Source organism: Bufo gargarizans, chromosome 3 (assembly GCF_014858855.1).
Source record: "Bufo gargarizans isolate SCDJY-AF-19 chromosome 3, ASM1485885v1, whole genome shotgun sequence".
In the NCBI taxonomy this organism is placed as follows: domain Eukaryota; kingdom Metazoa; phylum Chordata; class Amphibia; order Anura; family Bufonidae; genus Bufo; species Bufo gargarizans.
Genome location: NC_058082.1, coordinates 457794658 through 457813892, shown reverse-complemented (window position 1 = coordinate 457813892; position 19235 = coordinate 457794658). Strand labels below are relative to the sequence as shown.

The following is a 19235-nucleotide window of genomic DNA, read 5'->3' as shown; positions in this document are numbered from 1 at the left end:
TATATGTCTGATATGTTTTATTGTAATGAAGAGACACTTGTTCTTGTCTTTATTGAAATTGCTTAAATAAAGAATAAAAAAAAGAAGAAATATATGCGGATTAAGGCCCCTTTCACAAGAGCGAGTTTTCCGAGCAGGTGCAATGCGTGACGTGAACGCATTGCATCCGCAGTGAATCCTGACCCATTCATTTCTATTGGGCTGTGCACACGAGCGGTGATTTTCACGCATCACTTGTGCGTTGTGTGAAAATCACAGCATGTTCTATATTCTGCGTTTTTCACACAACGCAGGCCCCATAGAAGTGAATGGGGCTGCATGAAAATCGCAAGCATCCGCAAGCAAATGCGGATGCGGTGAGATTTTCATGCATGGTTGCTAGGAGACGATTGGGATGTGGACCCCATCATCATTATTTTCCCTTATAACATGGTTATAAGGGAAAATAATAGCATTCTTAATACAGAATGCATAGTACAATAGGGCTGGAGGGGTTAAAAAAAAATAAAAAATAATATAACTCACCTTAATACACTTAATCTCGCAGCCCACCTTCTCTTCTGTCTTCATCTTTGCTGTGCACAGAAAAATGACCTTTGATGATGTCACTGCGCTCATCACATGGTCCGTCACATGATCCATCACCATGGTAAAAGATCATGTGATGGACCATGTGATGAGCGCAGTGACGTCATCAAAAGGTCCTATTCCTCAAAGAAAAAGACAGAAAAGAAGCCGGGCTGCACGATCAAGTGGAGTAAGGCGAGTTAAATTATTTTTAATTTTTTTTCACCCCTCCAGCCCTATTGTACTATGCATTCTGTATTAAGAATGCAATTATTTTCCCTTATAACCATGTTATAAGGGAAAATAATAAAATCTACACAACACCTAACCCAAATCCGAACTTCTGTGAACAAGTCTGGGTTCGTGTCTGGGTACCAAACATGACAATTTTTCTCCCGCGCGTGCAAAACGCATTACAATGTTATGCACCTGCGTGGAAAAAACGCAAACATGGAACGCAATCGCAGTGAAAACTGACTTGTTTTAGTGTCAAAATTGCACCATTTTCCCTGAATGCATCCGGCCCCAATCCGCAAAGCCCATGTGAAAGGGGCCTAACATTGCAAAGAATGAAATCTTAAACGGAACAGTACAAGTGATATGCTGCAAATTTAAAATCTGCACAGTGGTACAATTTACCCTGCTGGTTTTTATTTGCCTGCCATGTATAGACGAGAATTCTCAAAATCACATCAACATTGCTTGTATTGAAAATTAAAGAAGATTTTCCGCACACGATTTCACGGTTGCATCATACCCTAAGGGCTCATGCACATGACCGTATGTATTTAGCAGTCCGCAAAAAACGGATCCGCAAAAAATACAGATGACGTCCGTGCGCATTCTATATTTTGCGGAACGGCACAGCTGGCCCCTAAAAGACCAGTCCTATCCTTGTCCGTAATGCGGACGATAATAGGACATGTTCTATTTTTTGCGGAACGGCAATACGGACATACGGAAACGGAATGCACACGGAGTCACTTCCATTTTTTGCAGACCCATTGAAATGAATGGTTCCATATACGGTCTGCAAAAAAACCTAATGGACACGGAAAGAAGATATGGTTGTGTACATGAGCCCTAAGAGATAAGGTTAACGTGGCATGTGGCTTATACGCTGTGTATACCAAATAACATAACAGAATTGGCTGATTGTCACCATGAAAATGAGACCAGTATTGTGAACTTATTTAACATGAGCAATGAAGCCTTTCTTGTATGCAAAGAACCCAAGAGCAGTTGCAGAAGCAATGAATGTAGAGTAGCCAATGAACCTAACAAATCCTTGAGCTGATGGCAAATTTCTTTCCAAGAACAATCTAGTAAATGGTAGTGCAGGAACATCCTACAAGAGAAAGATCACAGCGTTAGATGACAATGCCTCATATATCTTCATAAAATGTTAAGAAATGTTCACACCATGTTTTTTTCATCCTGGTTATTTTTTTTTTTTCAACATAACAAAAAACATTTCCTACCATATCCACATACCGCAATTAGCTTCTATTGCAAGACCTTAAAAACTGGTTACATCTGGATTTTAAGGGTCCGCATACAGCGTGTCCGCAATGGGTCTGCAATCCGGAAGATGCGGTGCGGTGAGGCCATAGAAGCCGCTGGCATTTTTCATACCACATGCTGTTTCTACAGTGTTATAACAGTATAGCACTTTGTAGCAAAAGTTTGAAGGACATTTTTTTCAGGTGTTTTTTCCCCTCGAAGCAGAAGCAATCCAGCAATAGCAATTTATCATAAACCGGGAAATGCAGACCAGGTCCAAGGTATCCTGAGGCTGGGAGTCGCTCTTTTCAGGGCGAGTGTTCAGACATACAGCCACGCTAGACTTACTTCAATGGGTCCGCAAAAACAACGGAAGGTACTCCGTGTGCATTCCGTTTCTGCATTTCCGTTCCGCAAAAAAGTTGTGCATGTCCTACTATTGTCCGCAAATCACGGTGCGAGACCCCATTCAAGTAAATGGGTCCGCAAAAAATACGGAACGCACACGGAACACATCCTTATGTCATCCGTATTTTGCAGATCCATACAGTAGAAATGCTATGCCCACCCATATTGCTCATGTGTTTGGTGATTTATAAGTTGCTGTTTCTGTTTCCGATCTGCAAAAAACGGATCGCATACGGAAACCATACGGATGTGTTTTGTGGAATAACGTAAAGGAAGACAACTTAAATCAGAGAAAAAACTCTCAGATATGGAACAACAGATCTGTGAAAAACGGACCGCAAAACCACAACGGTCGTGTGCATGAGCCCTTATACTGAATATAGAAGTGTCATGTTTGACTGTAATCCAAAAACATAATCTATGTTTGTTTAGCCGTTTAAGCCTTCATCACATGAGAATGTCATCAAAGCCAGAAGTTTATCTCAGTCTTTTATCATTACGTTGTTTTTTTTGGGCCAATATTCTATGCTGATTCATTTCATAACATATCTTTGTAACATATGCAAATTAGGGCTCGCAAGCCACCCTCGTAGGTGCCCTGCTAGCTCAGCCTTTTCTTTGCTTCCCCCGCCCCTTCCTTCCCTCCGCCCACCCATCCTTTCCCTCTGACCGCCTATCTATGAACTTGTTGTTTCAACAAGATCCCGCGCCTGCACACTCAGTCTGTCGGCCGGCGCACGCGCACTGCGATGCCCATTCCTTGTATGGCATCACAGTAATTAATGTGCATGCGCCGGCTAACGGTGCGAAGCCGGTGGATGCGCATTAATTACTGTGATGCCGTACAAGGTATGGGCATCACAGTGCGCGTGCGCCGGCCGATGGGCTGAGTGCACAGGCGCGGTGTCACGGCTGAGGATAGGCAGGTCACCTCCTACACATCCCTAATTTTGACCCTGTCTCCTATCCGTATGAGCCAACCCTGATGGTAGGAGGGCTCATACTCCGGAACCTGATATTCCTGCTAGCCCTCAGGGTGGCCCTGGACTAGGAGCAGGGTAAGACGACCTGTTCCTCCTAAACACGGAGGAACAGGAGTCTCACTGGCCAAGCTACATTGAAAGGGGAACATGAACAGACATATGGCAATGACAGGTAAATGAGACTAGTACCACACTTACCTGCCACAGACACACAACCTGGAACCCATGTACAAGTGCTGCTGTCCACAACAACACAAAGGACACAGCACACAACAGACATCACACGGGAACCCAGGAAACCATATGCTGCAATAACAAAGAGACCATATAGGTCATTTATAGGCCCAAGTAGCCACACCCACACAGACACACCCAGTGTTCACACACACAGAAGGGATTTAACCCTTCCAACACCAGGCAAGGGAAGACGGCCACTTAAAGGGGAAATACACACATAAACATACACTTCACCTGTTGCCGCGGGCAACGGCATGCGTGGGAACCATGTCCTGGGGATCAGCCATCGGGCTGAGACACTGCCACCACATGAACACAACACCACACGTTGCCACGGGCAACCAAGTGAAGGAAAGTGTCACAAAACACACCATAGGCCGTGACACGCGGGATCTCGGCGAAACAACAAGTTAGTAGATAGGCGGTCAGAGGGAAAGGATGGGCGGGCGGAGGGAAGGAAGGGGCTGGGGGAAGCGAAGAAAAGGCTGAGCTTGCAGGGCACCTACGAGGGTAACGCCGCCCCTGGGCACTTGCGAGCCCTCATTTGCATATGTTACAAAGATGTTTTTTGATGGTTTTATAAGTCCAGGATTGATGCTAAAGGTAACGTTTTTATTAACTGTAAGCATGCTAGAATGCTATGGGAAGGTTTTTTTTTAATAGTTGTAATTTTTTTCCAATCTGAACTTCAGATGAGAAAAAAATTACAACTATTAGACAAAGAAGATTATAGCACTATATTAGCTAAATTTCTCTATATTCGTTTTTTCGAATATTTACTATATTGCTATATATTCTTGTTTTAGAATATTACGAATATTTGAAAAAAAATGAAGTTATAGCAATATAGCGAATATTTGAAAAACGAATATAGAGCAATTTAGCTAATATAGTGCTATAATATTCTTTGTCTAAAAGTTGAAAAATTTGCAATAAAAATGCAAAATTCGAAAATTCGCATTACGAAAATTTGCATATTACACGATCATTTCCTTGCCGATTTTTCGAGTAAAAAAAAAAACGTAGAATATAATGAATATTCGAATTTGCGAATATTCAACGAATATTCTGCAAAATATTTGCGAAATATCGCGAATTCGAATATGACCCCTGCCGCTCATCGCTATTCTGTAAGAGAGGAAGATGCTGAGCTCGGGGGATATATTGTTTTTATGATGTTATTCAGTATTTTAATGAAAAAAGAAAAGCTGTAGTCAGAAATCATCGAAAAAGCCTACGAGTTCTGCTTTTCCCGACAAACGCAGCCTGATTGACATTTTCCCGTATAAGATAGTATGCACTGCTGTCAATCACTCTATGTTTGGCAGTGGGAGTAGGACTCTGTTCTTTATGATTCCTGGCAGTTTGTAAACTGCTTTTTACGTGCAAATATCAATTCAAATTCTAGAACACTATATAGTAACTATATACCTATATTAGAATAGGTGACTTGAAACTCCATAGGAAAAACTGAGCTCTGAAAAAAGAGGTTTGCTATGCTGAAGGTAAAGGGGTTGTTCAATGGTAGAAAACATGGCAGCTTTCTTATACAAACAGCACAACACCTGTCCACAGGTTGTGCGTGGTATTGGAGCTACTTTCCACTGAAGTGAATGGGAATGAGCTGCAAAACCACACACAATCTGTGGACAGCAATGGGACACCTTTTTGTCGGGGCCCACAACCATGAAGTGATGGCGAGCAGTCATTGGTGTAGACAACCTTCATTTACTTTTCTCTCTTTAAAGAGGAATTTCTCATCACAGTCATATCACTAGAATATGTCTCCATTGTCTGATAGGTGCGGGTCGCACCTCTGGGACCCACACCTATACCGAGAACGGTGCGGGCAGAGCAGCAGGTTTACGGCCACCACCAAGCTCTCTCCCCATATAAGTGAATGGGAGCACAGTGCGAGCAAGCCACGGCTCCAATAAATTTCTATCAGGACCGACGGAAATAGCTGAGCCAGCTCGGCTATTTTCGGCGGCCCAATACACATGCGCCCTCCACCACCTGTCACCACCAGACATCTGAGAAGCTCTGACAGACGTTCTTCAGAACCTCCTCCTTGAGGTTCCTTTTGTTTTGCTTTCGTTTTCTCATCTCGTTAGCCTCTCTCAGCTGTCATGTAGTTGCACCGATTGCATCCCTTTAAATCCCTTCCCATACTGCATCACTTTGCGGTTTATACAACTTCCTGGAGTGTGTGCATGCTGGATGCTACTACTGAGTCTTCTACAAATGATCATTCATTTGTGTTTTCCTGTTTGCTGGATCCCAGGTGACCCTGACTCCCTCCGTATCAAGTGTAGGGAGTCGGTGGTCATCTCCCCTCACTATTATAGGGTGTTCAGGTGTTATACAGTCGAGTAATGAGGATATGCGATCATCTACCATTGAGATTTTTGCATAGGCTGAGCAGTTAGGGAGAGAGCCAGGTCTGTTGCAGGGCTCTCCCTTTGGTTCCTTAGTTTTGGATCCAGTCAGTCGGATCTTCATTTCGTGTCTTCTAGTTTTCTGTACACCTTCCGTGACACCACCTTTCCCAGCTCCGTTCTCAGTGTAGGTCGCAGCAATATGCCCCCATTGTCTGTGATGGGAAAACCTCTTTAAGAGTATATTTTTCACAAACAGACAAACAGGTTTTGTGGCACATTTTCTTACACAATTAGGCCAATTTCACACAAGTGTATTCAAGGGGTTTGTCTTATCTTGCTGTTACTAAGATGAGATGAGACACAGTCCCGACCACCAGCCGGTCAGAAACAGCGTAGCATTGCAAGCTATGCTATTTCTGAGATAGGGAAACAGTATAGCTTCCTGTTCTATGCTGTTTCCACAGCTCTTATGCACCACAATGGGAGCTACTGAAACAACGAGCGTTGCAACGCTCTACTGTTTCCCAACAAGGTGGTCAGGACTAGTGATGAGCGAGCATGCTTGGCCGAATACCTGTTCGGCTCGAGCATCGCTATGCTCGGCATATGGCGGTACTTGGCTGAGTACCACATGTGCTCGAGCGGCATGCTCGAGTCTCCTCCCCGCACGTTTCTCGGCTGCTATGCAGCCAATAAACGTGCATGTAAGTACTGCCATGACTGTAATGCCAGTTTTCGAAAACTGTCCTGCATCCAAAAACTGTTTCTTTAGGGCAAATTCCAAAAATCTGGGCCTAATATAGTGTCCATATTCTGTGGGTTTCTGCGACATATACTGTCCTGCATCCGAAAACAGTTTCTTTCAGGCAAATTCCAATAATCTGGGCCTAATATAGTGTCCATATTCTGTGGGTTTCTGTGACATATACTGTCCTGCATCCGAAAACAGTTTCTTTCAGGCAAATTCCAATAATCTGGGCCTAATATAGTGTCCATATTTTGTAGGTTTCTGCGACATATACTATCCTCCATCCGAAAACTGTTTCTTTAGGGCAAATTCCAATAATCTGGGCCTAATATAGTGTCCATATTCTGTGTTTTTCTGCGACATACTGTCCTCCATCTGAAAACTGTTTCTTTTAGGCAAATTCCATTAATCTGGGCCTAATATAGTGTCCATATTATGTGTGTTTCTGTGAAATATACTGTCCTGCATCCAAAAACTGTCTTTAGCGGACTGTAAAAAATCTGTGCCACATCTAGTGACAAAACCATTAATAAGAAGGTGAGCACTAAGGGACAGGGAAGTGAGCATGATGCTGATGGTGCACACAGAGGCCGTGGCCCTGGGAGCAATGAAACTGTGCCCGCTGCCAGTGCACCAGAAAAATATACACCGTACCCAGCTTCATGTCCAACTTAGCTGGGTGACGCAGGACAACACTGTCCAAGTCGGACCAGTGAGAACAGTTGGTCGGTTGGATTGCTGAAGATAATGCTTCCAGTCGGTTAAGCACCATCTCTTCCTCCAAGTCCAGTCTCTGCACCCAAGAGTCTGGTCAACTGAATCCTCACTCTGATCATCCTTCCTCCCACATGCAGAGGCTTGCCAAATGAGTGATCCCACACTCTTTCCAGTGCCACTGCTTACATTTGGCCCTCGTGCCAGCACGCTTGAAGAGGGACCTGAGATATTGTGCCCTGTTTCCCAACCTCTTAAGTCTTCACAGTCTCAAGAAGATGACGGTGGTGAACAGCAATCAATCATTCACAAGGTGGATGATGATGAGACACAGTTGTCAATCACTGAGGTTGTGATTAGATCAAGTCAGGAGGATGAGCAGAGTGAGTAAGTGGAAGAGGAGGTGGTTGACGATGAGGTCACTGACCCAACATGAGAAGGTGAAAAGCCGAGCGAGGACAGCAGTACAGATGGGGAGGGATCTGCAGCACTGCAACAGGCTGGAAGAGGCAGTGGGGCTGCAAAAGGGAGAAGTCGGCCCACACCAAACAGGCCTGCAACCGTTACACTGAGCACCCCTATGAGTAAATCTACCTTGCCAAGGGCTAGGTGTTCCACAGTATGGCGCTTTTTTGATGAAAGTGCAGACAAAAGAGTGGTAATTGCAATTGTGCCGTACCAAAATGAGCCGGGGTGTGAACACTAGCAACCTCACCACCACCAGCATGATCCGCGACATGGCATCCAAGCACCCTAACAAGTGGGCTGAATGCCTGGGTCTGCGGGTCACACCACTGCTTCCTCTTCACTACTGTTACGCACTGCTGGCCAATCCCCTGTCGATGACGCAGGCCCGGATGCCCCTCGCATGAACCATCAGCAACAACATCCACTTCCATGTCCCAGCGCAGCGTCCAAATGTCCATAACACAGTCATTTGAACACAATCACAAATACCCACCCACAGGCCATAGTACTAAATGTGCAACTTTTGAAATTACTAGACTCATGAAATGTTGCCATTTAGGCTTGTGGACACTGAGGCCTTCCGCAGCCTGATGTCGGTGGACATCCCTCGGTATGCTTTCCCCAGCCGCCACAATTTTTCACGGTGTGCCGTGCCCGCCTTACACCAGCATGTGTCCCAGAACATCACCCGTGCCCTGACCAATGTAATTACTGGGAAGGTCCACTTAACCACGGACTCATGGACAAGTGCTGGTGGCCAGGGACGCTACATTTCCCTGACCGCACACTGGGTGAATGTTGTGGAGGCCGTGAGTGAGTTGTACCCTGGGATGGCACATATGCTACCCACGCCCTGGATTTTGGGCCCTATGTCCATCAGGGTCTCCGCCAACAGCTATGTTACTGGCTCCAACCCCCACTTCTCCTCCACTGCCTCCTCCTCCACTTACACCTCATGCAGCAGTCAGCAATCAGTCGCCAGCTGTAAGCAGTGTAGCACTGCTGTGGGTAAGCGTCAACAGGCCGTGCTGAAGTTTATCTGTTTAGGGGTCAAACAGCACACTGCTGCAGATATGTGGCAGGGTATAAGGGACCAGACCGAGCTGTGTCTCTCGCCATCCAACCTACAACCAGGCATGGTTGTGTCTGACAATGGCTGTAACTTGGTGGCGGCTTTGGAGCTCGGCAACCTGACACACATCCCATGCCTAGCCCACCTCTTAAATTTAGTGGTTCAGCGGTTTATCAAAACCTACCCCAATTTGCCAGAGCTGCTAGTGAAGACGTGCCGCGTGTGTGCTCATTTCCGCAAGTCATCCACAGCTTCAGCTGGTCTGTCAATGCTGCAGCAGCGCTTGCGGCTTCCAGCTCACCGACTGTTGTGACGTGAGCAAGCGCAGGAACTCTACGTTCCACATGTTGGCCAGGCTTTGTGAGAGGCAGAGGGCATTTGTGGAATACAAGCTGCAACATGGTTGTCACCTTTCGAGTCAACTGCCACTATTTACAAGAGAGGAGTGGGCATTGATGTCAGACCTCTGTGAGGTTTTAAAAAGCTTTGATGAATCCACAAAGATGGTTAGTGGCGATAACGCTATTATCAGCATAACCATCCCACTGTGTCTACTCAAACGATCGCTGCTCACAATTAAGGATGACGTTCTGAATGTGAAAGACCAGAAAATGGTGGAGGACATTACACAGGGTGATAGAAAGCCCACCCTCAGTTCGTCTTCTCAGCTCGAATTGGATCATTAAGAGATGGAGGAGGAGGAGCTGGAGACAGTTGCCTCTGCTTCAGAGGGTAGTACTCATGGAACTTTAATTCCATCTGTTCAGCGTGGATAGGCAGAAGAGGAGGAGGAGGATGAGGAGATGCTGATGTTGACATCGACGTCTTGCCTGTTGGTACTCTGGCACACATGGCAGACTTCATGTTAGGCTGCCTTTCCAGCGACCCTAGCGTTATGCGCATTTTAGATAACACGGATTACTGGGTGTTCACCCTTCTCAACCCCCACTACAAAGAGAATTTCTCATCTCTCATTCCTCTGGTGGAGAGGACAAGTAAAATGGTGCAATACTAAAAGATCCTTGTTGGAAAATTGCTCCACAATTTCCATCTGACAACGCTGGCGGCAGAGTCCGTAGTTCTTTGGCCAACCAAGGAGGGGAGACAAGGGGAACACACAGCAGTTCCAACAGAGGCAGAGCAAAACTCTCCAAAGCCTGGGACAGTTTCATGACACCCCGCCAGCACCCTCACCCTGATGTGTGGCCCCTACTGCCACAAGGAGAGAAAATTTTTGGAAGATGGTGAAGGAGTACATAGCAGACCGCGTCAGCGTCCTCATTGATCCCTCAGTGCCTTACAACTACTGGGTGTCCAAGCTGGACATGTGGCACAAACTGGCGCTCTGCGCTTTGGAGGTGCTGGCCTGCCCTGCCACCAGTGTTTTGTCTGAGCGTTTATTTAGTGCTGCTGGTGGCATTATAACAGATAAGCGTATCCGCCTGTCAAGTGAAAATGCTGACTGGTTGACTCAAAAATGAACAAGGCCTGGATTGACAATGACTTCTTAACTCCACCAGAGGAATGCTGATAAATATAAAGGCACTTTACACGTGTTGCTTTTAATGTAGTTAATAGACTGTATTCCCATGCACCCCTTCCACCACAAACAAGGGTATATTGTTGAATCTTTATTTTCTCATCCTCCTCCTCCTCTTCCGTCATATCAATATGCATTGCTTATTCGTCACATATAATGCCCTCGCATATATAGGCTTTTTTTGAGGGTCCACTCACCAGCAGGCCCTCACATCAAATTTTTTAGAGGGTCCGCTCACAAGCAGGCCCTCACATTTAATTTTTCAGAGGGTCCACTCACCAGCAGGCACGCAACTCAATGTGAATGAGGCCCTCCTTTATGTGATATACAGGTTGTATCAGAATGCCTCTTCCTTGTAATTTTTGGCAGCACTTGCACTTTATATACAAGTAAATATACAGGAAAGAATGTTTTCAATCAATTTTTCTATAAAATCGATTTTTTACTTTGGTTTTGTGCGTAAAACCTTAATTAGATTGTGGGCCTGGTAATCACTTTAAGCCCTTTTAAGCTGCATCAGCAGCAGCATGGTGATGAAAATGAGTGGCAAGGTGACATGGTGTGGAGATGGCAGCATGAGGAGTCCACATAGTGGCACAATGACTGAGTCTGGATAAAAGACTAAGGCCACAGATTGTTTAGAAAGATGCAGATGGAAACAATCTGTGGAGCTGTATCACGGTCACCTGCAGATTAATGCAGCCATCAAAATCATGTTGGGTTTGTCGGTTCCACCTCAGCTCACCAGCAGGCCTGCACCTAAAATCTTTTACTGGGTCAGCTCACCAGCAGGCCAGAACCTAAAATCTTTTACAGGGTTAGCTCACCTGCAGGCCCGCAACTCATGCTGCCTTACTTTGAAGCAGTAGCCGTAACCGTTGTATGAAAGTGCATAGGGACGTCATTGACGGAAGATATGTGTCACCAGGGTTCCTGGCCTCGCTGAGGTAAGAGCCAGTAATTTTAAGTGTCAGCCGCAGCTAGTGCTGACTGACACTTTTGGTTATTTAGTGTGGCTGTAAAGCCGATCCGGGCCAGCTCTTACTGGGAGCAGCCAAAGTGCAGGGTGGGTGTCTGTTCCCCAAATTCCAGGCCAGGTTTTTGTTAGGGATTTAAAACCCAGCCAGCAGTCTCAGCTGGTGGTGAATTATCCTCCATCTGACAAGGAAGCTGTAGAGTCTCTGTTTTATGAGATCTAAGGATGTGTGCCATGCTAAAGTGCTGAGAGCTGCATTACTGGGAAGCAGGCCCCTAAAACCTGTTGTGGACTGCTTCTGACACAACCGCTGACACGGTGAATGTTTTTTGTTCTGTGGACTTGCCCTGGAGTAAATGAACACCAAGACGGCATGCTGTCATTTTGTTTATGTGTGAATAAACACTGAACTGTTTAAGTTAAAGACTTTGTTTTTGCCTCTGTACTGCGTCCGCTAATCTGCCTACCAGAGCAAATCCCCACACTGTTTATCAGGCTCCCTCTCCGAAATTGAACAATTATTCACCATGTTAGGCGCATAAAAGAAAATCGAGTGTTGATAGGGAAGATATCCAAATGGATCGCTGACATCAAGGGGACGTGCAATCAGGCAGAAGTTATCTCGAGTCAACAAAGCGGCAGCAGAGCCTCTCCTATATAACGTTTCCTCATCCAAAATACTGCAGTAACATTCCCTATAATTTTGTATTACTCATTCCAATAACAGGGTTAACATCTTAAGAGTCCTGTATTGTTATTTATTGTCACTACCACCCAGAGTCGGGAGTGGGTGCCTGCTGCATTCCTTGGATTCTTGAACTTTAATAACTTGACCCACCCTCTCTGAATGAGCAGAGAATAGTCAGGAAAAGCCGAGGTCAAATACCAGGAGAGAAACGAAGTACAACAGGAGTCCGCAAAGAACTGTCAGGTGGAAGCCGGAGTCAGGATACCAGGAGAGATGCGCAGTACAGGAGGAGCAGGTAAAGGATCGTCAGGGAACAGGATCAGGTGAGTATTCAGTAGTCCAACAAATAGCCAGGAACCTAGAATTAACAGGCAACCTGTGGCCAGCAGGCTACTTGTATTTATAGTGGGGTCTGAGGGTCATGTGACGTGGCCAGCGTCACATGACCGACAGACAGACATGTCGAGCACCGAGTGATCAGCTCGGCGCTCAAGGCAGACCTAAGAGCAGGGAGCCTCCCAGCTAGCAAAGCTGCTCTGGGAACGAGGCCAAACACAGATCCTCGCTCTTGAAGCTAAGCAGTAGGTCTGCGGCTGATGGGAGACCAAGTGTGCCTTTGGCGCCCTGTGAAAACCAGCAGGCCATCAATCATAATTTTTCAAGGGTGTGCATGATGCCCTCCTTTATGTGTAACAAAGGGTGTTTTGGAGTGCCAGTTCCTTGTAATTTTTGGCAGCCCTTTCACTTAGTGCATAGGCTTTATAAGTGTAGGAGTCCCACTACCTGAACAAATGTACCACAACGTGAAAGAGGCCCCCCTTTATGTGATATACAGGCTGTTTCGGAGTGCCTCTTGCTTGAAATTTTTTGCAGCACTTGCACTTTATATACAATTGAATATACAGGAAAGAATGTTTCCGAACAATTTCTCCTGTAAAATAGATTTTTTGGGGGGTTTTGTGCATATTTTTGTCAGTCTGTAAAAGTGGCATATAACTCAGACAACATTGTTCCCAGCAGCGTCCTGGGAGTCCAAGATGCATCCAGATGTTCCCGATCCATTTCGGTGGTGTTTCTGTCACTTTCTGATCTTTTCCAATGGACCAGGCACCCTCCCCTCTTCGGTGCCTGGGTGTCTCCCATTGACTTCTATTATACTCGGGTGTTCGGCCGAGCACACGAATATAGCAATGTGTTCAGGCCGAACACCCAAATACTTTGGTGCTCGATCATCACTAGTCAGAACTGTTTCTCCTTTCATTGTTAAAAAAAAACCTGCTTGTGTAAATATTCCCTAAAGCAGAAGTCAGCAACCTCCAGCACTCATGCTGCTGTGTGGCTACAACTCCCAGCTGTTCTTGTATATCCTACAGAAGCGAATAGAGCATTCTGGGAGTTGTGCTTTCAGAAAAAGTTGCAGAGCCAGAGGTTGCCGATTCCTGCCCTAAAGGCTAAAAATACTTCTGGAAGATGCCTTAAATGTTTCTAAATGATCAATCTGTTGGAAGTTATTTTTATGTGCCGAAATTACCCAGTTATCTACATAATTTCAAATTCACTTACAATGTCGCTAGTCTGGCTTAATTACTGTTACGCTCTGTTCACCATGCATTTAAAGCCCCTGTTTGTCATTTACGCAATGATAAACTAAAGACAGCATGCAGCATTATTCTTGCTAAAAAATACCAGAACCCCAATGAACCCCATTATAAGTTGACAGGGTCCACTGGTGCTAGTCTTGTCATCTGTGTACTGTCCGCATCCGTATGTTCTGTAAATTATAGAACACGTCATTTTCTTGCAGACAAGAATAGCCACTCCTATTAACCCCTTGGCTACCGGAGGTTTTTTCGTTTTTACTTTTTCATTTTTCTTCCCTATTTTCCGTGACCATAACTATATTTCCGGCACTTTCTAATGCCACCATTAATTATGGCATAAAATGTAGTGAGAAGCAGGAAAAAAATTCCAAATAGGGTGGAATTTGGAAAAAAATGCAATCCCTCAACTGTTTTACGGGTTTTGTTGCCACAGCGTTTCGTTTGCGGAAAACTCATGCCCTTTAGTCTCCCCAAAATTTTTTTACATCACCATAATCTGACCCCCATAACATTTTTTATACTTATGTCTACTGAGCTGTTTAGGGGCTCATTTTTTGCGGAACAATCTGCACTTTTTATTGATACCATTTTATAGTGTATGTGACTTTTTGATCACACTTTATTAAATTTTTTTGGGTAAGAGAAGCAATGAAAAAATGGCAAATCGGCCATTTTGACCCTTTTTTCCGTTAAGCCATTCGCCGTATTGGATTTTTTTTCCAATTTGAATAGTATGGGCGTTTTTGGTTGCGGGGATCCCATGATGTTTATATTTATTGTTATTTAGGTATTATTTATTTTTTAATTATATGGAAAGAGGGGGTGATTTAAACTTTTATATTTAATTATTTTTGTTTTAACATTTATTTTTTATGATCATTCTGTGGTTCACATATAAGCTTATTAATTATGTTATTTAATTTTTCATTTTGTTCGTTCAAGGATTTTTTAATTGCCATTGAAAGTCAATTTTGCTCATTTCTTATGCTGGCCTGCCATTTGGTGGCCAAAATAAGAATTGCAGCATGAACACTTTCAGCCTCATCAGCGAGACTGAAAGTTTTCAGCGTAAGTACCGATGCCCCATTTGGCCACACGGGGCATCAGTAGCAAGCCCTGAAGTGTGAGCTTCCAGTTTTTTGTGCATTTAGATGCCATGACTGCACTTGGTCACGGCATCTGAAGCATTTAATTAACGCGATTGGCATTATTGCCGGTCACGGTAATTAGACGCAGGTCTCTGCTGCATGAAACAGCAGTGATCTGTGCGCCATGACGCCTGATGCACGTGCAAGCAGGCGCCATGTTCGGACAACGCCCCACACATGTACGCCGCTGGTAGCGAAAGGGTTAATAGGACTGAGAAAAATGTGGATTGCACACGGAATGTAGCTGTACTTTGTGGATCCGCAATTTGCGGTCTGCAATACGGACAAGGTCAAGCATGCGTCCTGGGTAAAATCAATCATGTCAGAATATATGAAACAGAAAAAAAGATCTGCTGCTACGGGTTTGTAATTCTAGCATGCGTGCTCATGATGAAGTCATATCTTATTTACAAATGATAATCATTAGGACAATTTTCCTACAGCTGCATCCCACCAGCTTCAATTTTCATCAGCTCTCCCTACAGAGCGCCGCTTACATTGTTCAGCTAGAGGGAAGCTGTAGATAATGAACTGCAGAGAATGGTGTTACAGAGAAAAGAGTGAAGCTCAGCCATTAATTATATGAATTGAAAGAGCGATGCAGAACTTACCGCACTCTCAGGTTCAGGCAACCATATTTCATTCTCCGGAATGAGTCCCATTTTGCACATTATCTGTAAGTATTAGTAATGCATTTTACAGTTTTATAATTTCACAGTATGAAAGCACATAATGATTTGAATAGAACAATTTCTACAAAATGTTGATTAGGATTGAACATTTAAATTTTAGATCTGCAGATAAAGAAAAATACTTGTATGGGAATATTAAAAAAAGGATTTTCAAGTTTAGCTTATAAAACAAATAACCCTTCCTATTCCAATTAAAATAAAGCTCTACCTTTACAGCAAATGTAAAGAATATATTAGTGATTCATATAATGAAACACATATGTGCATGCTCGTATAAGGGAAATCAGGATGAACAGCTGCTGGCCAAACAAGCCGACAGCTATAGAAGATGTATGGGCCTTCAGACCCATCAGACAATAAGACAGCTTTTTATGGCAGCCTGTGTTCGGTGACTGGGATACAGTTGAGCACAGTTTATTGTAAAACAGACTAAAATCTGCTGATCTCCCTGCATGCAAACAGCAATGAGTTGTAAAGTTACACCTAAAAAGAATGTTCCTATAACTAAATCAGCTTGTATTCAAGAGATCAGACCATTTTCAAAAATCCTTTAGTAGGATACATAATGCATATGTGTTACACCGGAAATCTACACCAGCGTCTTGCTGGCATAGATGTCTTTTTCTGGGTCATGGATCCCCCAAAGATGTGCCAAATTTTATGGAGAGGCATGTGCTTTGTTACTAATTTTTGACGCTTCATATGCCAGCAAGCTTTCCTATTAAGACTAGTGTCAGAAACGCCAGTCTTATTACATTCCCCCTATGAAATCAATGGAGATGGGTTCCCTTTATTAATAATATTGCCTGTCACCTGCACTATACTGCCTTCACTGAGGGCAGCATAGTGCAGTGACAGACCCGCTGTCAGTGGTTTGTCACTTTTGGGATGGCAGTCGGTACTTTTAGAGTACTGATATGCCGAACCCCATGCAAGCGGTGTGACAAAGATAGGTCCAATAATCTTCACTGCCCCCACCTATGGACGATGAGTAACAGATTTCTTACCTGTTGTGCATAGAAACGAATACTGTCATCATCCAGAGGCGGGTTAAGGTGGGGACAGCGAGCCTCAACAAACTCTTCTCCGAGCAGCTCTGGTGTGCAATGCGGGCTTCAGCAGGTCAGTACTCTAAAAGTACGGACTGACTGCTGAAATCAGCGGGTCTGACACTGTACTGCACTGTCCTCAGTGAGGGCAGAGTAGTGCAGGTGACAGGTTCCGTTCTATTATTTATTTATTTTACTATCTATTTTTTAACTGGTAAAAGGAGATTTCAAAAATGTCCAGATCCAGAAAAAACCTTTTAAGTGTTAATAGTTCCCTAATATATTGTGCCAGGAGTCAGATCTAAATTTCTCACGCAAGAGCAATCAATTTATCATCAATATGCTCCCTCTAATTGCCAAAGCATCTGTCTGGACTTTGGTATATGACAAAGTAAGTTGTTCATAACAAGACATGGATATGCCACATCACTGAAGCTAAACTGATTTGTGTGTCCCATACAACAAATTAGGGAAAAAAACTAATATTAAAGAGGTTTTCCAGCAGGTCAGTTGGTGGGTCTGACTCCTGGCACCCCTGCTGATATGCTGTTGAGGAGGCCATGGTTTCTTAATAGGCCATTGACGTCACCTTCATTGGTCACATGGCATATCTGCAACTCAGACCATACTATGCTGTTTATTCACTTGAATGGGAGCAGAAATTCAATATGCCAGCATGGACACTACACAGTGGATGGAACCTTGTGCTTCTGGTTCCATCAACTGTGCCATTTTTAGCGTCGATGGATGCCCGAAACAGCCATCGGATATTGATTACCCATCCTAAGTATAAGTCATCAATATCTCCAGGCTAGAAAACCCCTTTAAGTGTTGTATATGTTATAGAAACAAATAAATAAAACAGTTTTAAATAATACAAAGCAATGTTCACACTTATGTTAAGTTTTCATGTTCCATCACAGGAGCAGAAACATGCAAATAATGGATTACTGTACATTAGAGACACCTGTGGTGCCTTACAGACACCATTAACTTATAATGGGGTCTGTCGGGTTCTGGCCTAGTGTCCGTCATTTCGTCAAATGTGACAGAGGCTGCTGATGTGTGAACGGAGCCTAAGAAGAACATGAAGCAATGACTGGACTAAACAAAACTACAATACATGTGTGTGTGGAGGGGCAATTAATGGATACGAAAAAAAAAAAAAATGAAGAGGGTAGGTACAGGATGCTGAAGGAGCCAGAATAAAGAAATGCATATGCGAGATAGAAAGTGCAATTGGCTGCAAACTCCACTAGAGGGCTCTAAAACATAACTGCATTGAGATGATTTTTAACTGAGACGTTATCTGAAAAAATACACAATCTAAATGGAGCCAGATCCTCATTAAAACATTTGATTTGGAAAATGAGAAACAATGTAGATTCATGTGTTTCATTTCATTTTAATCAACATCCTCAACGTTCTACAAGAGGTTCTGTTCGCAATACTGGGGTCAGAAGAGCGGCAGAAATGTCTGTACAGATGTTCTATGGATGAAGCTGCCTGGTAATGTTTGATGGCTTGTTAATGATAATTAGAGAGACAAGCACGGCCACCTTAAGGAACATGCAGTAAAACTTTCTGTAGTCTCTCCATAACAATAAACTTTTTTTCAATGTCTTCTATAATTATTTTAAATAAAATGTAAAAATAATTGTGTAGAAACAGTACCTCTCTGGCGGCTCTCTCCCCAGCCTGGACTGCTCCATCCATGTATCCACTCCACTGAGTAGCGGTTTCTGTTCCAGCAAAGTAAAGCTTCCCAAAGGGCTGCCGAATGACACTGTTGAGAAAGGACATGCTTTAGGCAATTCATAGTTACTCAATACACGAATTACTGTACCTAACGCCATGTTTGACATTGTATTTACACATACAAAGTATGCCAAATCCTGTACAATAGTGAAGATGCAGATCCATCTCTGCCAAAAAATGAACTGGTCATACATCAAAGACCGACAAAATTACTATACTGCTCCCCCTTATCTTCCAGAGTACCTATAGCTATACTCAGATTTTTTTCTACTAACGTAAATAAGTCTAGGGTTCTGTGAAAGTTGTATCCAATGCTCATCTAGGGACAAGAATTAAAACTAAGATGGTCATTAGACCATTTTAAAACCTATGGTCCAGATTTATTGTCTTTGCCAAAAATCTGTCTAAGAAAATGGCAAAATTGGCGCATTTAGGTGCTCATTTATCCCAACTGTCTAACAGCAAAACGGTCTTAGTTGTCCACAGCAACCAATCAAAGCTCAACTTTCATGTCCTAAAGGGCTCTTAAAAAAATGAAAGCTGAGCTTTAATTGGCTGCGACTGGCAACTAAGACAGTTTTGATAAATGAGGCCCTTAGGGTGTCTGCAATTTTTACATGGTCAACAAGAGGGCATGGCTTGGTGGAAAGTGGGCAGAGATTCGTCGGAAATGAGAACTAATTTGTGGAAACATTTTGGCGC

General features: G+C 43.8%; 1 protein-coding gene across 1 annotated transcript in view; it reads right to left on the bottom strand.

The window, feature by feature from the left end:
• Nucleotides 1-1652: 1652 nt before the first annotated feature.
• LOC122931669 (amine oxidase [flavin-containing] B-like) overlaps nucleotides 1653-19235 on the bottom strand; it is a 110585-nt gene continuing 93002 nt past the window's right edge. The window contains exons 15-17 of the mRNA XM_044285739.1: nucleotides 18450-18561; nucleotides 15646-15708; nucleotides 1653-1915 (exon numbers count right to left, since the gene is read on the bottom strand). Of these exons, the coding sequence (XP_044141674.1) occupies nucleotides 1757-1915; nucleotides 15646-15708; nucleotides 18450-18561 (334 nt within the window). The 3' untranslated portion in view covers nucleotides 1653-1756. The remainder of the gene's footprint in view (nucleotides 1916-15645; nucleotides 15709-18449; nucleotides 18562-19235) is intronic.